This window comes from Neofelis nebulosa, chromosome 5 (assembly GCF_028018385.1).
Source record: "Neofelis nebulosa isolate mNeoNeb1 chromosome 5, mNeoNeb1.pri, whole genome shotgun sequence".
Taxonomy (NCBI): Eukaryota; Metazoa; Chordata; class Mammalia; order Carnivora; family Felidae; genus Neofelis; species Neofelis nebulosa.
In genome coordinates this window covers 84,103,341-84,128,615 of record NC_080786.1, presented here as the reverse complement: position 1 = coordinate 84,128,615, position 25,275 = coordinate 84,103,341, and the positions used below count along the sequence as shown (strand labels likewise).

Sequence of the window (25,275 nt, the reverse complement as noted above, 5' to 3'; positions counted from 1 at the left end):
AGTCCACATGAATAACTTAGTGAAATAATGCATATTTATGACATAATATGTGAACTGGCGTATACATTTTATTTGAGTCTAATAAAACTATCATTCACAAATAAAACTAGAACAGGTTTATGGAATCAAAAAGAAGATAGGAAGAGAGAAAGGAGACCCAACTGGAAATAAGCTTAGAGGCAGAGTGAACACATTTTAGAGTTACATTAAAATCTTATCATGAATAATCTCAAAATAGAGTGGCTGCATTGCTAAACTTAATGAACATTTTTTCCCAAGTGGATGATAATAATAACTGAGAAGCACTGGAAAGGAACTCTTAAAATTGTAATTACTTTGCAGAGCACTTAAGGAGACATTATCTCATTTGAGCACTAGTACCCTGTAAGGCACGCATTTCTGTTTTTTTTTTTTTTTAGGAATCAATTGGGATTCCCTAGAGGTGATATTGTTGCATCCACACGACTCCTGAAAGAGAATGCTACGGGCACCAGTGGCAGTCACAACAAAGTTTATTACAATGAGAGGCAAGGCCAACCGATCACGACCAACACTTGATAAGAGTGCAGCCTCGAACAGCCGGGGTACAGAGTTTTTAAAGCCGATCACATTGTTTTATCATTACCTGGGAACAGAACAAACAGTTCCCAGATGAGTTAGAAACAGTTGCCAGATGAGTTAGAAACAGTTGCCAAATGAGGTGATTATTTTAAACTTTCTGCCACTAAGTTGCAAACAGTGGATCTCCTTGACCTTGCCTCTGATGCTTTCTTTGAGCTTTTGTTTTCCTTCATTGGTAAAGCCTGAATTACAAGAGTATGAAACGTGATTTACAAGAGTAAAGCAAGGCTGTTTTCTCTTGACCTTTGGTGTCAGAACAAAGCTGTTATTTTTTTTAATTTTTTTTTAATATATGAAATTTACTGTCAAATTGGTTTCCATCAAAGCTGTTATTTTTAAAGCTACATGTTAGCCCTACACTACAATTTAGCCCTTACATTTCCCCCTTTTCTTGCCAGTGAATCAATCCCTTGATTCATCATTAGGAACTAAGGGGATATCGTGGGACCTAATCATCATAATTTTTATTTCACCAACTCGCCTCTTGACATACTGTACTAACCAATTGATTATGCATGGGCCAATGGTTAACGCAAGAAGTAACAATAGCAGTGGCCCAGCTATGGCGGTGAGCAGTGACGTGAGCCAGGGGGACCAAGAGAATAAACTCCAATACCAATTATTGCTGGCCTCCCTGGCACGTTCCCTGGTCCTAGGATTATCCCTGACCAAACCGAGAGTGTCTCAGATTACTCTGGAATTGTTGGCATAAAAACAGCAGGTTTCTCTGAGGGCCACACAGAGACCCCCTTCCTTCATGAAGAGTAAATCAAGTCCGCTTCTGTTTTGTAATAGAACTTTGGCTAAAGAGTCTACTTAATGTTCCAGCCGAGAAATTGAAATTTCCAAGTAGCCTAGGTCTCGGTCTACTTGCTCACTTACAGTTTTGAAATTTTGGTCCCCCACAATGAGTCCAGCAGTTCCAATAGCTGTGGATCCCACAATTCCCAGTCCCACTAGGAGTGGAATGAGGACTGGTGCTGCCCTTTTCACCCTGGCATGTCCTTCGAACAGAAGTAAATGTTCTTCTCTACCTGCTTCTTCGCTATATAGGTATATTTGTGGGAGAATATGAACTAGGATACAAATCTCTCGGGTGCCAACCCCAATGTATGTGGCTGCAATGCAGGAGGTAATTCCTGATGAGCAAGCAAACCAGGCTCCAGTAAGGGCTTGGTATGCTATATTTGGGGGGGCTATCAGTATCTGATCTACTTAGAATATACACTTCTGCACAAGAGTTTTTGTAAAGGGAGGTATGCCAATTATATTCTTGGGACACTATGCACCAACCCTGCCCTTGGAGGTCTCCTAGGGTTAAAATTGGTCGTGAACCCCAAGGGCATAATGTCATGCTTGGATTTAGCAATTTTACGACATGCTTGTCTATGTCTTGTCCAATGCTGGCATTTGTAGCCACTCTCACATAATATGGGAGTTTAGGGTTTAAACACAGCCAACAATATTGTACAATCTTGGTGTGAGATGAATGTAGCCAAGCATACATAGAATCTACTGCATCTAACCAATGTGTCTCATGGGAGAACGGGTTCTGGATATGACCTGTTGTTGGTAATTCTGACTTTGTGGGGGCACATGATCGTAGGGAAGGTTGGGAAGGGATAGTCAGAAAGAGCAGGGGGTGTAAAATCATGTCCTTGTTTGGCCCTACCAGATTGGGTGGAGTTTTTCTTTTCACACTTTGTATAGTAAAGGAAATGCCCTTGTCAACTCCTGGAGCATACATTCTGAGACCCCCCCCCCCCAAGTGTGTCTAGTGTCCCAGGAAGAGGAAAAATTACTGGAACTAGAAGCCTTTTTTAAACATATTTTTGTTGGGTTACATTTTCCTTGAGTCTTACGTTTGGGATCTGGACTTCTAAGGCGGGTGATTAAGCAGTCATGGCCCTGTCCTGCCAGCCAGGGAGACAGCGTTTCACAACCCCGTTTTGCAAAATGGTATTGGCCTTTTCCTTCACATTCAACCTTTCTATTTGCAAAGCAACTGTATAACCCTGGTAGGTTAGACAATTTTTGTTCTTGATCCCTGTGTCCACATCCATATGTAACCACATAGGGGTTTTTGGGGACCGAAGGAGCGGAGCCCGTTGGCTGTTTATAATTAGTAATTAAAGTCCCCCATGAGTCCTCCACCAAGTCACAGAAATCAAACAAAAAACAAGGCACAGTGAAAGAGGTATTAGATGCTATCACCTACCCCGTGACAGTGTCCCTGAGTTCCCATTGGTATGGCCAAAAAGATAGGGGATGCAATTCCGTACAGTCCCCCACACTTATCATTATACAAACCCAGACAATTATTATTATGCCCGCATCAGTCTTAGCTTTAAAGGATCCTCTGGGTGCCTTTGGACCTTCCATTGCTGTTTTGTTGTCTGGTTTCGTATCAGTCTGGGGTGTTCCTGCCTTTATGCAGTTTTTCTTAAACTGAGAGTGATGAATCCAGGTTCGGATACCATCTACCTTCACGGCCATGGGCATATCAGGATCATGGTGTGCAGTCCTTTCTAGTGCAGCTGCAGGGTTTTAGGCTTGTGCTTCTTGACCCAGACTAAGTCTCCTGGTTGAAAGGGGCGAGGAAGAACTAGAGGATGAGCAAAGGCTTCTTTCAAGGCCCTGGTTATTTCCTTTTGTACATGTTGCAGGGCCATGAGCGAAGGCAGCAAAGGATCCTGTTCCAATTGTTCCATTACATCATCTCCTAGCTTCGGCAGGATAGGTGGAGGTCTGCCAAATAAAATTTCATAAGGGGAAAATCCCTTGACAAATGGAGTACAACATGCTCGCAAAAGGGCAAAAGGCAGGACATCAACCCAATTTTCACCTGTCTCAAGGGACAATTTGGTTAAGGTCTCTTTTAGGGTCCGATTCATCCTTTCTACTTGAGCTGGGCTCTGAGGTCTATACGTACAATGTAATTTTCCAATTCACTCCCAATGCCCGGGCTAGACCCTGGGACACCTGCGCCGTGAAGGCCGGGCCATTGTCCGATCCTATGCTCAGAGGCACCCCGAATCTAGGAATTATTTCATTTAATAATTTCTTAACTGGGAACGCCTCGACCCACCAGGAGGTGTCTACAAACACAAGCAGGTATTTATATCCGTATTTCCCTGGTTTAATTTCAGTAAAATCTACTTCCCAAAACCAGCCTGGTTCAGTTCCTCTATCTCTTTTAGCTTCTGAAACCTCTTACTTGCGCCCTGATTTACTTGGGCACAACTTACACACCTTTCAACCATCTCTTCAATCTCTTTTCCCAGCCCTTCACCCTGCAATTTTTCCGCACTAATTCCACCATCTTGGTTTTCCCAGATGAGTCCCTTGGTGTTGACACACCATGCGTGGCCCGATTGCCGTGGGTAAGAGTATCTTACCTTCAGGATCCTGAAACCACTTTTGTCCCGGTATCATACTTCCCCCTTTTCTTGAAACCCACTCCAAATCTTTAAGAGTGTAACTGGGCTCCAGTGGAAGCAAAGGCTCTGTCAAGATCGGTATCTCCAAGGCACTTTTACTTTTAGTTAGGGCAGCTTCTTGAGCTGCTGCATCAGCCAGGAGGTTTCCGACTGTTTCTAGGGAGTCGCCTTTTTGATGTCCCGGGCTGTGAATGATTGCCAGCTTCGCAGGTTCCCAGATGGCTGCTAGAAGATCTAAAATTTCAGCTTTATTTTTGATGTCCTTGCTTTCCGCCATGAGGAGACCGCGCTCTTAATAAATGGATCCGTGTACATGCACGGTTGCAAAAGCATAGCGGCTGTCCATATAAATATTAACTGACTTGTTTCTTCTGAGTTTTAGGGCTTTTGTTAGCACGATGAGCTCTGCGCCCTGGGCTGAAGTTCCCGGGGAAAGGGTCTGTTGCCATAAATTCTCGCAGTCTGTTGTCACTGCAGCGCCGGCATGCCTTTGCACTTGAAACACAAAACTACTGCCGTCTGAAAACACGCTATCAGGGTCCTGTAAGGGAACATCCGTAATATCGGAGCGGAGGGATGAATCATCGCCAAGGTTTCTGGGCAAGAGTGCAGAGGCGGACATTGTCCTTTGGGCAGCAAAGTGGCTGGGTTTAAGGCTGTGGGGGCACAAAAACATATTTGGGGCTGGTCGAGTAGCAATGCTTGATATTGGGTAATCCGAGCATTTGACAGCCATCGCTCTGGGGGAGCCTGCAGTAAAGCCTCCACTTCACGGGGTCCCATGACAGAAAATGCTTGCCCCAAGGTTAGTTTGCGTCTTTAGGAGTGCGGTGGCGGCAATTTGTTAAATGCATGGGGGCCACCCGGAAGCAACTGGGTCCAGCCCTTTGGATAAATAGGCCACTGGTCGGGGCCAAGGTCCCAGGCGCTGAGTCAGAACTCCCTTGGCTACCCCCCTTTTTTGGCTACAAACAAATGGAATGGCTTGGTGGGATCTGTCAGGGCCAAGGCTGGTGGGGTCATGAGAGCACCTCATAAGGCTTGGAAGGCTTTAGTTTGAGTCTCCCCCCATGTGAAGGACTCTGGAGACCCCTTGAGAGTGGCATACAAAGGGGCTGCCAGTTCAGCAAAGCCAGGTATCCATAGTCTGCAGTAGCCTGCTGCCCCCAGGAACTCGCGAACTTGTTTGCGAGTTTTAGGCTGAGGAATATCGAATATAGCCCAAATTCTTTGTTCACCGAGATAGTGCTTACCTTTTTTAAGGTTGTGACCTAAATATGTCACTGCAATATGACAGATCTGTGCTTTTCTGGATGGTACTTGGTACCACAGTTTTTGCAGAAGACTCAAGAGTTCTTTGGTGGCTCTCAGGCATTTTAAATGAGAAGGGGCCGCCAACAAGATATCATCAACATATGGCAGTAGAGTTACCTGGGGGTTGGAGATTCGAAATGGCTCTAAATCCTGGTGCAGGGCCTCATTAAAAAGAGTAGGAGAATTTTTAGATCCCTGGAGGGTGTCGCGTCCAAGTGAGCTGTCTGGCTTTTCCCTCTTCAGGATCAGTCTATTCAAATGCAAATAGTGGCTGGCTTTGTGGGGGCAGCGGGATGGCAAAGAAGGCATCTTTTAAGTCCAAAACTGTATAATACACCTGAGAAGGGGGAAGCAAACTAAGGAGAGTATAAGGGTTGGGTACAGTGGAATGAATGTCCATTACCCTGGCGTTTACTGCTGTTAGGTCCTGAACTGGCCAGAAATCGGATGAGTAAGGCTTCCAGACAGGGAGAAGCGGAGTGTTCCATGGCGACTTGCATGGGGTCAAAATGCCAGAGTCACACAAACGCTTGATGTGAACGACGATTCCCCGCCTAGCCTCCCGGGACATGGGATACTGTTTTAGTCTTACCAGAAGTGCGGATGCCTTAAGTTCCACTATTATCGGAGCTTGATGAATCGCCAGCCCAGGTGGATTGGCCTCGGCCCATACCTGGGGGAAGGCCGCCTAGAGGCTTTTAAGGAGGGGATCAACTGCATGGACATTTTTATCAGGCACCGGAGTGAGCAGGCCCTCTTCCCCAAGTGGCACAGTCACCATTACTGTTGTTGGGCCATCCGGGCCAACTTTAATATGCATACCCCCTTCAGTGAATTTCAAACTGTAGTAGGTCTCTACCTAGTAATCCAAGGTAGGGGCATTCAGGCATGATTAGGAAAGAATGTGTAACGGTTTTATGGCCTAAATCTACTTGTCGTTCAGTGGTCCATTTACAAGTCTGGGACCCAGTTGCTCCTTGGGCACTAGGGTTGCTCCTTGCCTGGTGGGGCCAGGATCTTGTTTTAGAACTGAAAAAGTTGCCCCAGTGTCCACCAAGAAGGTCTTAAGTTGGCCCTCTATATTAACAGTAACCAACGGCTCAGAAGTGGGTTACTGAGCCGCGGCCCTGTCAGTCTGAATCGACTCCCATTACAGATACCTGGAGTGGCTGAGTTTTGCGTGGGGCTAAGTTGGGGCAATCCTTTTTCCAGTGTCCCTCTTGTTTGCAATATGCACGTTGGTTTTTTTCCTAGTGGCGCTTTAACCCTGTGTCTTCTTTTGCCCAGACCAGAATTCTTTAGACGTTCTGGGTCCTCTTCCCCGCGGGCATCCAGGACAGCTGCTACCACCCTAGTCAATTTTTTTTGTCTTTCTTCCTGAGAATCCCTATTGTTAAAAACTTTTTGGGCTATTTCAACTAACTCAGATAAATTTTTTCCTTCAAACCCATCTAATTTTTGTAACTTTTTCCAAATGTCTGGGGCCTTCGTAAGACAAAGGCCAGGTTTAATGCCCTTCTATTTTCAAGTGCCGCAAGGTCAATAGGGGTAAAGGTGTGGCACGTCTCCATGAGCCTTTCTAAGAAGGCTGAGGGGCTTTCCTCGGCCCCCTGAACTACTGTTACCTTAGACATGTTTGTGGGCCAGCGGGCGGCCGCTGGGAGACCTCCCAGTAGAGTCTGGCGAAATAGGGTCAATGATGGCCTACCGTGAGGAGTGTTTCAGTCCCAATTTCAGGATGTGAGGAGGGAAAAACTTCCTCAAGTACAGCGGGATCCTCGGTGGGTTGCCCGTTTGGCCCCATCACTAATTTCTGGGCCTCATGATGGATCTTATCTCTTTCCTCAGTGGTGAAGAGAACCTGCAAGAGCTGCTGGCAGTCATCCCAGGTTGGCTGATGGGTCACAAATACAGTTTCAAGAAGAGAAATTAATGTTTGGGGTTTCTCTGAGAATGAGGGGTTTTGAAGTTTCCGATTATAAAGGTCGCTAGTGGAGAAGAGTACATAAGTCATAAAGGGTCGGACATCACCCTGCAGGAGTGGCCCTGGAAGAAGGGGCAAGGCAGTGGGAGGGTGGTGGAATTCCGGGAGTCCCTGACCGGGTGTGAGACGGGCTCAGGGGAGTGTCCCTACTGATCTGAAGCATCTTGACTTGTATTCTTTGAGCGAGAACTATAGGGCGGCGGGTGGTTTCTTCTTCTTCCTCTGGTGCAGGTGATAGAGGGGGCGGCCACCTAGTCCCATCAAGATTCTTATTCTGAGCTCCAAATGGGCGGCCTTTGAGTGATAAAGCCTGTACTTTAGGGAAGCAAGGGGGAAGGGGAAGGAGAAGTTTTAACCAATCTGGAGGGTTTTCAATGAAGGTCCTCCATGCCTCAGTGGAGGCACGAATGTGGTCTTCTAGGTCTTTCTAGGCACGAATGTGGTCTTCGTGCCTAGAAGAGACAATATCATGAAAATTATATACCAAAGTAAGGTCAAAGGTCCCCTGTGGAGGCGATTCGACCTGAAAGTTGGTCCATTCCACCTCGCAGAGTTCAAAGGACTGGCTTCTTAACGTGGAGGCCGAAAACTGAGGCAGCTCTCCTACAGTCCTAGAAATGAGTTAGAATGAGACTCAGAGGGGTGGGGGTACTCTGATTTTGACCCATGACAAAGATAGGCAAAACTGACAGGGACGCACAGTCAACAGGAAGAAAACAAGACACGAAGACAACACAGTTTGAGATCTCAAGGCCAGTAGGCAGTGGCAGTCACCTGAAAATAGGATTTTTCTTGACAAAAACCAAATCAAATGGGGTCCGTCGGTGTCCCAGTAGCATCCCTGACTCTGGGTCTATAGGTGCATCCGACAGACCCTCCTGAGTCATTCAAATGGTGCGCCCCAAGAATTCCTTACCTCTCCCAATCCCGAACTTCCTCCCAGGTGTTGGTGGAGCAATCCAAGGAAAGAGCCCTGTTTCAGACCTTTAACTTTTCCGGCCCATGCACAAAATGTTGCATCCACATGATACCTGAAACAGAATGCTAGGGGCACCAGTGACAGTCACAACAAAGTCTATTACAATGAGAGGCAAGGCCAACTGATCGGGACCAACACTCTTGATAAGAATGCAGCCTCGAACAGCCGGGGTACAGAGTATTTAAAGCCGATCACATCGTTTTATCATTACCTGGGAACAGAACGGAGAAACAGTTCCCAGATGAGTTAGAAACAGTTGCCAGATGAGTTAGAAACAGTTGCCAAATGAGGTGATTATTTTAAACTTTCTGCCACTAAGTTGCAACCAGTGGATCTCCTTGACCTTGCCTCTGATGCTTTCTTTGAGCTTTTGTTTTCCTTCATTGGTAAAGCCTGATTTACAAGAGTATGAAATGTGATTTACAAGAGTAAAGCAAGGCTGTTATCCCTTCACCTTCAGTGTCAGAACAAAGCTGTTATTTTTCAAGTTTCCTGTTAGCCCTACACTACAATTTAACCCTTACAATATGATTTACCTAAGGTCACATAGCTAATACCCAGTAGAGCAGTGACTCAAACATCTTTGCTACCTGTGACCTTTCCATCATGTTTAAGGATTACTTTCAACAAATGTTATTAAAATCTTCATTTACCAGAGTTCTTTACTAGAAAAAATTAATGAAAATGATCACTGAAGATGATAACTATTCCAAATATTAAGTCAAGAGATTTATTATAATATGATCTAAACTGGCATAAAATTCCAGAAGATTTCCTCATTAAAAATGCTATAGAAACTCAGTAAAAACCCATTTATTAACATTACATCTCTGTGATGTGGGCATGGAAGTCAGAGTCTTAGAAACACACACAAACACACACACAAAACAGCAGAGGTTAAAATAATAGTATAGTAATAATGTCATTCATAATCAACATTCTTCTGGGTCTCCCAAGTACACTAAAAGTCAAGTTTTTGAAATTTAAAAACAAATGCTGTGACAGTTCTTTGTGGAAGAGAGAAATTAGAAATTTGTTTGAAATAAAGGTATATATTGTTTTCGACTGTTTCCCTCTAAAACCGCGTCTCAAAGTCTTTATTCATTTCATGATATTATCAACTCCCCTACTACTAAAAGTAGAAAATTTTCAGCATATTACCATCAGGGTAAATTCCTATAAGCTGTCTTTTGAAAATCTTTCATGTTCACAGATAATCTCTTAAATTATATCATCCCACCATTTGTATCACCTTCCACCAGTAAATTTACATTAATATATTTTTAAACTTTATACTTAAAAAAAGTGAATCTGGTACAAATCATGGGGTGACTCTTAAAACTAGAACCAAATAAGTCTGCCCATTCTTTGGTCTGCCCGTCTGTTTTAGCTCCATATGCCAGGGTAGCCAAATGGGTCTTTTTTTTTTTTAATTGTATCAGCTGACAGCTGTGACAATCGATCTGTTTCAACCAGCCGAAACCAGATCTGTCTCCCATCTAACACCCCTGCATCTAAAGCTTGTGTTTCTTGGGAAAAAATGATGTGTTTATGTAAAAAAAGAAAAGTAGAGTCATGTTTTCTTTACTCTCCAGGAGGTGTTTGGTTACCGGACCCAGAATCTACGCAGAGCCCTATGCCTTATAACAACCATGCTGACGTGTGGGGTTCTTCTGCTGGTGTTCTACTGGAAGCCCCAGTGGAGAGTGTGGGCTAATTGCAACCCATGCCCTTTGCAAGAAGCAGACACTGTTTTGCTAAGAACAACGGTACGTGCCCTTCAGCATTGGATTGGTGGTGCCACCAATGGCTGGCTGGTGTTCCAGAGATCTTTCTTTGCTTAAGAGTTTTCTTGTCCCCAAGTAGGAGATGGCAATAGTATCCTGGAACTTACTTGCCCTCTCTGACTCAGGAAGGAAGGACATTTCCTCCATGTCACTCTGGGGAAAAGACTACTATGTCAGGCTAATTTTCAGTTTCCTTAGCCATTACATGAGTAGTGGCTGTTGGTATTACAACTCTTATAGACATAACACAGGAAGGATGTATTTTTAGATATTTTTCAGTTCTTTTAGAATACAAATTTTGAGGGGAAGTAGATATTTTAAACCCTTAAATGTCATAAGATAGCCAGAAGCTGTTTTCTTCATAAAAAAAACTTTCCTGTGAAGTATGTCTTTTTATTCTCTAGCACAGTGGTTCTCAAATTAGTTGGAGGGCTCCTTAAAACAGACTGCTGACCTCACCCCAGAATTTTGATTTAGTAGGCTTATGGTAGGCCTGAGAATTTGCATTTTTAGCAAGTTTCAAGCTAATGCTAATCCTCTTGTCTGTAGCCCAAACTTTGAGAATCTCTGGTCTAGGTAGGTATTTGGTTGATTGAGTGACTTATTGAATAAATAATATTTGAGAATTTCATGGGCTGGATTGATTTCTCTAGGATGAATTCCAAAGATATACGAGGAAGAAGGTTATATGCCTCTACTTAGCTACACTGAAGTTTCCTATAAGCAAGAACCCAGAAGAACCCCTGGTGGCTGACCGCCACTCTGTCATTAACCATGCGGTATTGAAGCCAGAATTAAAAGTAAGCAATTTTGAGCGCAATGTTATGGCATGTCTTTGCTAAAAAAGAATACTGCAAATGTTTATTGGAGGAAAGTTCTGAATGTCATGCTGCTGGGCTGGGAATTACAACAGTGTGTCAAAGCAAGTGAGGCTGCTGGGCTGGGAATTACAACAATGTTTCAAGGCAAGTGAGAGCTGCGTGGGGGACCCCTACCAAGAAGCCCTCACCTCCCCTGACAGGCTTTACTTGGTGAATGACATCTGTTCTATCACATTTGTAATTGCAGCTGCGATATATCCAAGTGCGGAAAATCAGGTATGTTTGGGACTACTTGGAGAAGAGGTTTCAGAAAGTCGGGTAAGTCTTTTTCTCAGCATTCATCAGGCTATAAGGGAGGAACCGGAAATGTTGGGTGCCACGAACTAAGGTATGCTTCTTGTCCTGACCACACCCTAGGCTGCTGGAAGACAGCAACTCCTGCTATGATATCCACCACACGTTTGGACTGGGCCTGACCAGTGAAGAGCAAGAGGTCAGGTAGGGTTTGTGATACTTCCTGAGAGTAAACTCGGCCGGCAGAAACTGAAATATCAAATGGCTTATGATCAGTGAGCTATAGGCATAATGCTTCACCAGCTTCATTTAATTCCAGTTTATTTACCAGCAACAGAGACAAATTTTAAGTTGTTTTCATCGCAAGCAAACTTATTAAAAAGAGCCCAAAAGAACAGTGCAGGCAAATATTTGATCTTTTCTTTCAGGATTGTAAAACAGTCTCGTCTGTGTTGTTGTTTTCATTCTTTTCTTAAAAAGCCTTGAGTCTTTTCATAGACTTCTGATTTGTCATCCTCTAAATCCTTGGAGAGGCAGAAAGACAATATTATGATTAGTTTTCCTATGAAGAAACAGCCTGGAGATGAAGATTTTGTTTGCTCAGGTAGTTGTGTCATTCTTAACACCGAGAACAGTGCCTGATTCATGGTGGACGCTCAACAGTTATTTGTGGAATGAATGAATACATGAATGCATTCATTAATCTACTGACCGAATGCCTTTACTATGCTAAGCACTTTGCAAGCACTAAAGATCTAAGGATAAATAAGGCTTACTCACTACCCCAGAGACATTCACTGACTATTGGGAAAGAATAGTGGTACAATTGTGAGAATGATATCTATAAATGCACAGAGATTAGGACATAATAGTATAGTAGTACCATAAAAATGCTTATGCTACTTATTAACCCATAGCGATTTTGAGTCTCGGCTTCCCTCATCTGTAATTTGAAATAGTGAATGCTGGTGAGTCTGAAAGTAAACCATTGCAAGACTTCCCCAAAATCCTAATAATTACCTTGATTTCTTGCCCATTTTCAGGACCTATCCTGCCCGACCTTCCTCACAGTCTATCAGAAACACAAATTCTCCAGCTAAGAAGCATTCTGTTACATAAAATACAGGTTCTTGGGCTCCACCCTCATAATTTTCATTTAGTAAGTAGGAACTAAGGGTAGCGGTGAGAGCAGAAACTGCATTTTAAGCAACCCCCCCCTCCAACGATTCATATGCGCACCAACTCTGAGAATTACCGATCTGTTGTCTTTAAACTTTTCTCCTGCTGAATGAAAAATGACGAAAAAACGAACAAGGCATCATCCAGATTCTGACAATGTTTGCAAAACGCCTTAGAGATAGTATCACTGTATAAGATTTCAGATGTAATGCTGATTACGTTGAAACACAGCATGTTGTCAGAGTCATTAAGAGCGTACTGGTTTCATAGCATTAAGCACCAGACACGTGAAGGATTGAGCCAAGTTAGGAGGTGTAGTTGATTAACGCAAGTTTACTTCTCCTAGGACACCATTTCTACAGGAAGGATTGCCCTTCACATTTGTCCTTAGCAAGTGCCAAGCTTTACTAAATATCACAAATAATTAAATTTAAAGCTGGTCCACACCGTAAAGAACTTGACAATGTAATGAGCAAGACAAAGAGTTTAGTTTCCCAAATGCGAAGGATAGAGGAAATAATCTACTTTCAAATACCCAGGCAGGTTTTACTCATGGGTTTTTCTAGGGAGACAGTAAAGAGAGTGAATAGAATGTGAAGATCTCCTCCCCTTACCCCCATCATTTTTTATTTATTACTTTTTATTGTATTATTTTTTCCCATCATTTTTTAATGTAAGACTAGGGCTTTTTTTTTTTTTTTTAATGTAAGACTAGGGATTTTTTTTTTTTTTCAAAACTCAAATGCGATTGATTGATTGATATCTGAGTAAATTCCTAACTGGAGATGAGTTTGCCTTCATGAAAAGCAAGGATGCAACATGAGAAATGAAGGAGGATACTGAGAACTCCTCGATGACAAAAAGCCACAAAGTCTAAATACAACTTTCTCTTCAGGTTTCCCAGAAACCAGGCAAAGAGGGAAAATGGACACATTTATGTGGTCACCTTTTTGGTAGCAAAAAAGCAAATCAGGACATCAGGAGAGACAACATCCTGAAGAGAAATTTTCAGAAGGCCTTGGGAAGAAAAATATTCCACGAGCTTCCCCGCTCCTATCTTCACTTATTCATGAACTGGATGCCACTTTCTCTCTCACTGCCTGTCGTAGATATGTCCACAGGGACTTGAGACAATTCTCTTATCTCACAGAAACAGGGAAAACCACACCTACCTTACCCCCATCCATCCAATAATCTTATGAGGACAGTCTTTAAGTTGTGCCCCTCCTCATTTTCTTTTCACTTAATGCCCTGCTCCTGCCTCCTTTGTTTACCCTACTGAAGTAGAAGAAATGTCTGGTGGTCAAGACAGCTCTTAACGTGGGCCCCAGACCAGTCACCCTGTTGGTAACCCAGCTCTCTGGAAGAAGAAAAGCTTGGATGGGGAGAGTCTGCCAAATTCTATCGTGGGAAAAACAACCGCTATTGCTGACTTCAAGCCACCAACGTGACATCACTGAATGTGGAGCTTGGAAGAGATGTTCCCTGTCAGCTTGGGTATACATCAGGGCCGAACTTAATTCTCAACATCTGTCACCTGACTGGGAAAAAAGGGCATGCCTGTGAGTACCAGAGGAAAGGAATCTTGAGTAACAGGCAGCAAACCCAGCAGCACACGCTGTTTGACCTGTCTCCCAACATCTCTGCACCTCAGTGTTTTCACACATGGAGTCAGAAGACCCTGGTTTGCGTCCTCTGGGATCCATGCAAATCATTGCAGTAGGAAAGGCGTGGCTTGGAAATCAGACAAACTTGGGCGGAGCTCTGTTACACCTTAGATTCAGGACACGTCATGCACATTGCACCATCAGTGCTCACGGAGTGTGAGGTGGAGTCGTGGAGCCCACGTTGTGACACCTGGATCCGCTTCTTTCCTGCTCTGTGGCTCTGGGGGAGTTACTGAGTTTATCTGAACTTCACTTTCCTTTATAATAAAGATGATAATATGAAACCTCGTAGAGGTAATGTGATGATTACAGGAGATAATACGTATAAAAGGCTAAGAGTTGCATTGTCACAATTAATACTAGATATGGGTACCTTTGGCAGAACACACAAAATGAATAGTTTTTCCCATTGGCAAAATGGGAGATATTAGCCCTTTCCTTTAGACCGTTGTGACAAACGAGAGAATCTTGTGTGAGAACGCTGTAGATTGTCAGATGCTGTACAAACATGAGGGCCTCTTACTGGAATGTACTCATGTGTGGATTAACAAAGTGTTAGATGTGAAGACCATATATCATCTTCTAGTTTGTTAGCTCATTCATTCATGTATTTATTTTCATATACTAAGGACCTGTCCTAGGTGCTGAAGAGACCAAGGTAAGATATATATGATCTCGAACATCAAGAGCAATCTAGAATGCCTAAGAATTCTAGAAACATCGTCATATCTGTGTCTTGTTAGGTGTTCTCAGAATGAGATTGAATTATTTAAAAAATAACATGCCTTTCTAACTGCATTTTGATTCTTGAGTTGCATTAAGATATATTTTTAACTAGAAAAACAACTTTGTCCATCATGCACTTTCATTTTAAAACTATGTTAATATTTTAGGATGTGCACATTAATTTTTTGATTAAAGGCACAAAGAGCCTTAAAGGTAGAGAAGTGACTTTTGCCTAGTCTGGTTGTACTCACTTATCAATGTGGTTTTATTTTTATTTATTTTTATTTTTTAATTTTTTTTAAATATGAAATTTATTGTCAGACTGATTTCCATAAAACACCCAGTGCTCATCCCAAAAGATGCCCTCTTCAATACCCATCACCCACCCTTTCAATGAGGTTTTAGATTTGGCACTTAATTGGTGATCACTTTCTTACAGAAGATTAGTGTGTGGGCCCAATGCCATTGAGGTAGAAATCCAGCTCATATGGAAGCTGCTTATTAAACAGGTAACTGTTTCATCTATCTTTGAAAAAAAACAATTTTTGTTCTTTATTTTTATTTCCTGGTATTCAGGAAATTTTAGACAACACACGGATACTTGGATATGAACAAAATCTATGGTTCATATAACTTCTTTTTGTTCTTCCCTTCTGTCTTTATGCTTTTCCTGTCTGTGAAAGTTTTTTCCTTTTATTTTATTTTTTTGATATTTCAATAAATATATTTTTATTCCAAGATTTCTAACTGGTCCTTTTTAAATAACCACTTGTTTTAAATTAAAATCCATTAAAAAAAATCTCTACCCGTGAAAGACAGATTGGTGTTTCATTATTTTCTGTTTTTTTCATTTTAATTTTTTGATGGCGGTTGTAATGGTGGTGGTGGTGAGGTAATATTATTAATTCCGTGATCTTTTTGATGACTTTATTATTTTTTGTATCAAGTTTATTTATTATTTATTTATTTAATATATGAGGTTTATTGTCAAATTGGTTTCCATACATCACCCAGTGCTCATCCCAAAAGATGCCCTCTTCAATACCCATCACCCACCCTCCCCTCCTTCCCACCCGCCCCATCAACCCTCAGTTTGTTCTCAGTTTTTAAGAGTCTCTTATGCTTTGGCTCTCTTCCACTCTAACCTCTTTTTTTTTTTCCTTCCCCTCCTTCATGGGTTTCTGTTAAGTTTCTCAGGATCCACATAAGAGTGAAAACCTATGGTATCTGTCTTTCTCTGTATGGCTTATTCCACTTAGCATCACTCTCTCCAGTTCCATCCATGTTGCTACAAAGGGCCATGTTTCATACTTTCTCATTGCCACGTAGTACTCCATTGTGTATATAAACCACAATTTCTTTATCCATTCATCAGTTAGTTGATGGACATTTAGGCTCTTTCCATAATTTGGCTATTGTTGAGAGTGCTGCTAGAAACATTGGGGTACAAGTGCCCCCATGCATCAGTACTCCTGTATCCCTTGGGTAAATTCCTAGCAGTGCTACTCCTGGGTCATAGGGTAGGTCTATTTTTAATTTTCTGAGGAACCTCCACACTGTTCTCCAGAGCGGCTGCACCAGTTTGCATTCCAACCAACAGAGCAAGAGGGTTCCCATTTCTCCACATCGTTCCCAGCATCTATAGTGTCCTGATTTGTTCATTTTGGCCACTCTGACTGGCGTGAGGTGATATCGGAGTGTGGTTTTGATTTGTATTTCCCTGATGAGGAGCGACGTTGAGCATCTTTTCATGTGCCTGTTGGCCATCCGGATGTCTTCTTTAGAGAAGTGTCTATTCATGTTTTCTGTCCAATTCTTCACTGGGAATTATTTTTCGGGTGTGGAGTTCGGTGAGCACTTTACAGATTTTGGATTCTAGCCCTTTGTCCCATATGTCATTTGCAAATATCTTTTCCCATTCTGCTGGTTGCCTTTTAGTTTTGTTGATTGTTTCCTTTGCTGTGCAGAAGCTTTTTATCTTCATGAGGTCCCAGTAGTTCGTTTTTGATTTTAATTCCCTTGCCTTTGGGGATAGGTCAAGTAAGAAATTGCAATGGCTGAGGTCAGAAAGGTCCTTTCCTGCTTTCTCCTCTAGGGTTTTGATGGTTTCCTGTCTCACATTCAGGTCCTTTATCCATTTTGAGTTTATTTTTGTGAATGGTGTGAGAAAGTGGTCTAGTTTCAACCTTCTGCATGTTGCTGTCCAGTTCTCCTAGCACCGTTTGTTAAAGACACTGCCTTTTTTTCCATTGGATGTTCTTTCCTGCTTTGTCAAAGATTAGTAGGCCATACGTTTGTGGGTCTAGTTCTGGGGTTTCTATTCTATTCTATTGGTCTCTGGGTCTGTTTTGTGCCAATACCATGCTGTCTTGATGATGACAGCTTTGTAGTAGAGGCTAAAGTCTGGGATTGTGATGCCTCCTGCTTTGGTCTTCTTCTTCAAAATTACTTTGGTTATTTGGGGCCTTTTGTGGTTCCATATGAATTTTAAGATTGCTTGTTCTAGCTTCGAGAAGAATGCTGGTGCAATTTTGATTGGAATTGCATTGAATGTGTAGATAGCTTTGGGTAGTATTGACATTTTGACAATATTTATTCTTCCAACCCAGGAGCATGAAATATTTTTCCATTTCTTTATATCTTCAATTTCCTTCATAAGCTTTCTGTAGTTTTCAGCATACAGATCTTTTACATCTTTGGTTAGATTTATTCCTAGGTATTTTATGCTTCTTGGTGCAGTTGTGAATGGGATCAGTTTCTTTGTCTTTCTGTTGCTTCATTATTCGTGTATAAGAATGCAACTGATTTCTGTACATTGATTTTGTATCCTGCGACTTTGCTGAATTCATGTATCAGTTCTAGCAGACTTTTGGTGGAGTCTATTGGATTTTCCATGTATAATATCATGTCATCTGCAAAAAGTGAAAGCTTAACTTCATCTTTGCCAGTTTTGATGCCTTTGATTTCCTTTTGTTGTCTGCTGATGCTAGCACTTCCAACACTATGTTAAAACAACAGCGGTGAGAGTGGACATCCCTGCCGTGTTCCTGATCTCAGGGAAAAAGCTCTCAGTTTTTCCCCATTGAGGATGATGTTAGATGTGGGCTCTTCATAAATGGCTTTTATGATGTTTAAGTATAATCCTTCTATCCCGACTTTCTCGAGGGTTTTTATTAAGGAAGGATGCTGAGGGGCACCTGGGTGGCTCCGTCGGTTAAGCGGCTGACTTCGGCTCAGGTCATGATCTCGCGGTCCGTGAGTTCGAACCCCCGTCGGGCTCTGTGCTGACAGCTCAGAGCCTGGAGCCTGTCTCAGATTCTGTGTCTCCCTCTCTCTGACCCTCCCCCGTTCATGCTTTGTCTCTCTCAAAAATAAATAAACGTTAAAAAAAATGTATAAAAGAAAGAAAGGATACTGAATTTTGTCAAATGCTTTTTCTGCATCAATTGACAGGATACTATGGTTCTTATCTTTTCTTTTATTAATGTGATGTATCACGTTGATTGATTTGTGAATGTTGAACCAGCCCTGCAGCCCAGGAATGAATCCCACTTGATCATGGCGAATAATTCTTTTTATATGCTGTTGAATTGGATTTGCTAGTATCTTGAGAATTTTTGCACCCATATTCATTAGGGATATTGGCCTGTAGTTCTCTTTTTTTACTGGGTCTCTGGTTTAGGAATCAAAGTAATACTGGCTTCATAGAATGTGTCTGGAAGTTCTCCTTCCCTTTTTATTTTTTGGAATAGCTTGAGAAGTAGAGGTATTATCTCTGCTTTAAACGTCTGGTAGAACTCCCCTGGGAAGCCATCTGGTCCTGGACTCTTATTTGTTTGGAGATTATTGATAACTGATTCAATTTCTTCACTGGTTATGGGTCTGTTCAAGCTTTCTATTTCCTCCTGATTGAGATTTGAAAGTGTGTGGGTGTTTAGGAATTTGTCCATTTCTTCCAGGTTGTCCAGTTTGTTGGCATATAATTTTTCATAGTATTCCTTGATAATTGCTTGTGTTTCTGAGCGATAAGTTGTAATCATTCCATCTTCATTCATGATTTTATCTACTTGGGTCATCTCCCTTTTCTTTTCAAGAAGCCTGGCTAGAGGTTTATCAATTTTGTTTATTTTTTCAAAAAGCCAACACTTAATTTCGTTGATCTGCTCTACAGTTTTTTTAGATTCTATATTGTTTATTTCTGCTCTGATCTTTATTATTTCTCTTCTTTTGCTGGGTTTAGAGTGTCTTTGCTGTTCTGCTTCTATTTCCTTTAAGTGTGCTGTTAGATTTTGTATTTGGGATTTTTCTTGTTTCTTGAGATAGGCCTGGATTGCATTGTATTTTCCTCTCAGGACTGCCTTCGCTGCAATCCAAAGCATTTGGACTGTTGTATTTTCAATTTCGTTTGTTTCCATATATTTTTTAATTTCTTCTCTAATTGACTGGTTGACCAATTCATTCTTTAGTAAGGTGTTCTTTAACCTCCATGCTTTTGGAAGTTTTCCAGAATTTTTCCTGTGGTGATTTCAAGCTTCATAGCATTGTGGTCCGAAAATATGTATGGTATGATCGCAATTCTTGTATACTTATGAAGGGCTGTTTTGTGACCCAGTATGTGATCTATGCTGGAGAATATTCCATGTGCACTCTAGAAGAAAGTATATTCTGTTGCTTTGGGATGCAGAGTTTTAAATATATCTGTCAAGTCCATCTGATCCAATGTATCATTCAGGGCCCTTGGTTATTGACCATGTGTCTAGATGATCTATCCATTGTTGTAAGTGGGGTATTAAAGTCCCCTGCAATGACCACATTCTTGTCAATAAGTTTGCTTATGTTTGTGAATAATTGTTTTATATATCTGGGGGCTCCCATATTCAGCACATAGACATTTATAATTGTTGGTTCTTCCTGATGGATAGACCCTGTAATTATTATATAATGCCTTTCTTCATCTCTTGTTACAACCTTTAATTTAACGTCTAGTTTGATATAAGTATGGCTACTCCAGCTTTCTTCTGACTTCCAGTTGCATGATAGATAGTTCTCCATCCCCTCACTTTCAATCTGAAGGTGTCCTCAGGTCTAAAATGAGTCTCTTGTAGACAGCAAATATATGGGTCTTGTTTTTTTATCCATTCTAATACCCTATGTCTTTTGGTTGGCACATTTAGTCCATTTACATTCAGTTTTATTATAGAAAGATATGGGTTTAGAGTCATTGCAATGTCTGTAGGTTTCATGCTTGTAGCGATGCCTCTGGACATTGCCTCACAGGATCCCCCTTAGTATCTCTTGTAGGGCTGGTTCAGTGGTGTTGAATTCCCTCAGTTTTTGTTCATTTGGAAAGACCTTTATCTCTCCTTCTATTCTAAATGACAGACTTGCTGGATAAAGGATTCTCGGCTTCATATTTTTTCTGTTCATCACATTGAAGATTTCCTGCCATTCCTTTCTGGCCTGCCAAGTTTCAGTAGAGAGATCCATCACGAGTCTTATCAGTCTCCTTTTATATGTTAGAGCACGTTTATCCCTAGCTGCTTTCAGAAATTTCTCTTTATCCTTATATTTTGCCAGTTTCACTATGATATATCGTGCAGAAGATCGATTCAAGTTACATCTGAAGGGAGTTCTCTGTGCGTCTTGGATTTCAATCCCTTTTTCCTTCCCAAGATCAGGGAAATTCTCAGCTATGATTTCTTCAAGTACACCTTCAGCACCTTTCCCTCTCTCTTCCTCCTCTGGAATACCAATTATATGTAGATTTCTCTTCAGTGCATCATTTAGTTCTCTAATTACCCCCTAATACTCCTGGATTTTATCTCTCTTTTTCTCAGCTTCTTCTTTTTCCATAATTTTATCTTCTTTTTCCCTATTCTCTCCTCTGTCTCTTCAATCTGAGCTGTAGTCACCTCTATTTTATTTTGCAGCTCATTAATAGCATTTTTTATCTCCTCCTGGCTGTTCCTTAGTCCCTTGATCTCTGTAGCAATAGATTCTCTGCTGTCCTCTATACTGTTTTCAAGCTCAGCGATTAATTTTATGACTATTACTCTAAATTCACTTTCTGTTATATTGTTTAAATCGTTTTTGATCAGTTTGTTAGCTGTCGCTATTTCCCAGAGTTTCTTTTGAAGGCAATTCTTCCGTTTCGTCATTTTGGATAGTCTCTGCAATGGTGGGGAACTGCAGCGCACTTCGCCTGTGCTGTCTTGAATAACTTGCATTGGTGGGTGGGGCTGCAGTCAGACCTGATGTCTGCTCCCAGCCCACCACTGAGGCCACAGTCAGACTGGTGTGTACCTTCTCTTCCCCTCACCTGGGGGGGGATTCACCATGGGGTGGGGTGGCCCGACTGGGCTATTTGCACACTGCCAGGCTTGTGGTGCTGGGGATCTGGCGTATTAGCTGGGGTGGATCAGCAAGGTGCACAGGGGTGGGAGGGGCAGGCTCAGCTCGCTTTTCATTTGGTGATCTGCTTCGGGAGGGGCCCTGCAGGACCGGGAGGGAGTGAGACCCTCTGCCGGAGGGGATGGATCCACAGAAGCACAGTGTTGAGTGTTTGCGCAGTGCAAGGAAGTTCCCTGTCAGGAAATGATTCCCTTTGGGATTTTGGCTGGGGGGTGGGCAAGGAATATGGTGCTGGTGAGCGCCTTTGTTCCCCTCCAAGCTGAGCTCTGTTGTCCGAGGCTCAACAATTCTCCCTCCCGTTGTCCTCCAGCCCTCCCGCTCTCCGAGCAGAGATGTTAACATATGACCTTCCAGATAAGTCCCGTTTGCTGTCAGAACACACTCCATCTGGCCCCTCCGCTTCTGCAAGCCAGACTCAGGAGCTCTGTTTTGCCGGCGGGCCGTCCCTCTGGCCGGCTCCCTCCCACCAGTCTGTGTAGCGCGCACCACCTCTCCATCCTTCCTACCCTTTTCCGTGGGCCTCTCGTCTACGCTTGGCTCGGGAGAATCCATTCTACTAGTCTTCTGGTGGTTTTCTGTGTTATTTAGGCAGGTGTGGGTGGAATCTAAGTGATCAGCAGGACGCAGTGAGCCCAACGTCCTCTTACGATGACATCTTCCGGAGCATCTCCTACCCTTATTCTCTTTTTGATGATTTTAAACATATTAGTTTTGTCTTTCTCTGGTTGTTTTATTATGTCAATTTTCTTGGGAATGACTTCTTTCTTTGTTAGTGGATTTATTTATTTTTTAGAATATTTTCTTTGTGTGCTTTGAAGTTATTTTTTTCCTTCTTTTTTTGATTTAACTTTATTTTTTATTTTTCTAAATTTTTATCCAAATCAGTATATGGTGAAGCAAAGATTTCAGTAGAGTCCTTAATGCACCTTACCCATTTAGCCCACCCCCTTCCCACAACCCCTCCAGCAACGCTCAGTTTGTTCTCCATACTTATGAGTCCCCCTCATTTGTTTTGTCCCCCACCTTGTTTTTATATTATTTTTTGTTTCCCTTCCTTTATGTGCATCTGTTTTTTCTCTTAAAGTCCTCAAATGAGTGAAGTCATATGATTTTTGTCTTTCTCTGACTAATTTCATTTAGCATAATTCCATCCACGTGGATGAAATGTCAAGATTTCATTCTTTTTGATTGCTGAGTAATACTCCATTGTATATATATATATATATATATACCACATCTTCTTTATCCATCCATTGATGGGCATTGGCTCTTTCCGTACTTTGGCTATGGTTGATAGTGCTGCTATCAACATGGGGGTGCATGTGTCCCTTCAAAACAACACACCTGTATCCCTTGGATAAACAGCACACCTGTATCCTTTGGATAAATGCCTAACAGTGCAATTGCTGCGTCATAGAGTAGTTCTATTTTTAGTTTTTTGGGGAACCTCCATACAGTTTTCCAGAGTGGCTGCACCAGCTTGCATTCCCCCCAGTAACGCAAGAGATCCTTTTTCTCCTTGCCAACATCTGTTGTTGCCTGAGTTGTTAATGTTAGCCATTCTGACAGGTGTAAGGTGGTATCTCATTGTGGTTTTGATTTGTATTTCCCTGATGATGAGTGATGTGGAGCATTTTTTCATGTGTCAGTTGGCCATCTGGATGTCTTCTTTGGAGAAGTGTCTACTCATGTCTTTTGCCCATTTCTTCACTGGATTATTTGTTTTTTGGGTGTTGAGTTTGATAAGTTCTTTGTATATTTTGGATACTAACCCTTTATCTGATATGTCATTTGCAAATATTGAAGTTATTATTATTAGTGATGGTGATGGAAGCTCTGGTAGTGATGGAGGCAGCTCTGGTGAGCTGCCCTTAAGTGGTACTTCCCTTGTCTACATTTCTCTCTTTTTCTCTGTGTCCACTGTCCCTGTAGGATGGCTCTGAGTTTGCCTCTTGGTAGTCCCCATGGCCCTCAGTTCAGAACCAACTCCTGTAGGGTGGGGCTCTACTCCCCAGGTACAAGCAGATTCAGGCCTTGAGCCAGCTGGGGTTTGGCCAAGTTCACAGTGGCACCATGAACTTTGTTCTTTTCCATTTTGCCCTCTGCCAGTGAACAGCTGCTGGTTGTGACTTTCCTTGGCCTCTGTTCCTGGGTCAGAGAGCAAGGCTGGTTTTGTCCCCTGCCGCTATGGCACACTGTCAATCATATTCCCTGTAGCATGAGTCCCTAGCCCACCACTCTCCATTCCTTAGGTGGAGCCCAGTGAGCTGATTGTGCTAACCTCCACTCCATACTGCACATTTCTAGTCTATTTCTAATCCACAACAGTGGTCACTTTGTTTAGCATGGTCACATGTTAAAAGATAATGAGACTTTTATTTAGAGCAGTCTTCAGTTCGCAGAAAAATTGATTGGCAGGTACTGAGATTTCCCACATACCCCATGTCCTCCACATATGCAGTTTCATCCACTATCAAAAAGCCAGCTGCTGTTTAAACTTCTTGTTCAAATACATTTTCAGGTTGTCAAAGATTCTCCCAGGTGTCAATTTGGTTATTTTGAAAGGAGTGGTAGTATTTTCTCCATCTACTTACTAAGCCTTCAGTAGGAAAAAAGCAAGTAATACTACTTTGTATTTTGGTTTCAAAAGAATATTGAATAAGGGAGTTAAATTAATTATGATGGTGTTGTTTCTTATACAAGAAGTATTTAACCACATTTTCTACTGAGTTTATATAAACTCAAAATCATATTATCATTAGTGTATCATCTACAATTAGAGCATTTTATGCCAAGCAAAGAGAAGAGCTATAGTTTGTAAGAAAAGCATGTTGCAATGGAAATAAGAAACATTAAAGAACAAAAGCTTTGTTAACGCACAAAATATATCCAAGGGTTTAAGAAACTCTTAAAATGCAACCTATTAACTTACTAACTGGATGTCAGTTCACTGTGAAGACTAAAGTAGAAGTTTAATATATTAGAGAATATAGAAAGTAGAGGTAACAGAGTGGCACCAGTTTTAGGTAATATTTCATCTAATTCATAATCATCGTAAAGAGCACTTCACCAAGAAAATAATCCTTGTTTTGGTCAGATGGGTTTTTTCATTCACACTATGTACATCAGATGACTACATCTACCTCCTCAGGTTTGCCCTCTCTGCTATCATTATTAACAGTGGGACCAGCAGGACCAAAATGGGGACAATTGAGGGAATAAAAAAGTGAAAGGTATAATAAAGAGACCAAAATATATGTGCATGGATGGCCAGCTTTGGGCTTGTGATACATTCTTCCCATGAATTTCACTGCAGTTTTGGGTAAGATGACTCCCACCCCCCCATCCCGTTCAAAGGAGGGGCCCATGCTGACGTGCCTGATGCTCAGAGCATCTTGCTAAAAACCTGTGATGTGACGAATATGTTATTTTTCAACAATCTGGATAAAAATGCAGTCTTCTATTTTCATCACACAACTTGACTCAATCTGCAGCATGTGAGTATGGGAAGAAGAAACTGCAATAAAAACGGTCAGAGATCTGGGGCGCCTGGGTGGCTCAGTCAGTTGAGCGTCCGACTTCGGCTCGGGTCACGATCTCGCGGTCCATGAGTTCGAGCCCCGCGTTGGGCTCTGGGCTGATGGCTCAGAGCCTGGAGCCTGCTTCGGATTGTGTCTCCCTCTCTCTCTGCCCCTCCCTTGTTCATGCTTTGTCTCTCTCTGTCTCAAAAATAAATAAATGTTAAAAAAAAAAAAAGGTCAGAGATGAAGTGTGTTTTAAGAGCCTGAATTCTCCATTGTAGGTAAATAATGTTTAGAAAGGTAAATCGTTAGATTTTGATATTATAAAACATTTTTCAAAATTCAAAATAAATAAGAATAATCAATTTTTGACAGGCTCTGAGTGCTTAAAATAATTTTGCTTCCACCATAGCACATGCTATGTGCTTGACACTGACTCCACTGAAACTGAGTTCTAAGTGAATTCATAAATATTAGAGATCATTGTGTGTTGTAAAAAATGATTTAAAAAATCGATAAAATGACATCATC

The 25,275-nt window shown here is 41.9% G+C and overlaps 1 protein-coding gene across 2 annotated transcripts in view; it reads left to right on the top strand.

The window, feature by feature from the left end:
* Positions 1-25,275, top strand: part of LOC131512337 (probable cation-transporting ATPase 13A5) — a 116,578-nt gene that overhangs the window by 14,341 nt on the left and 76,962 nt on the right. The window contains exons 2-6 of one of the 2 annotated variants that reach the window (XM_058730857.1): positions 9,934-10,107; positions 10,779-10,925; positions 11,194-11,222; positions 11,364-11,444; positions 15,252-15,321. In XM_058730857.1, coding sequence (XP_058586840.1) covers positions 9,934-10,107; positions 10,779-10,925; positions 11,194-11,222; positions 11,364-11,444; positions 15,252-15,321 — 501 coding nt within the window. Of the gene's footprint in view, positions 1-9,933; positions 10,108-10,778; positions 10,926-11,193; positions 11,265-11,363; positions 11,445-15,251; positions 15,322-25,275 lie in introns of both variants that reach the window. The other variant, XM_058730856.1, reaches the window with a different exon arrangement.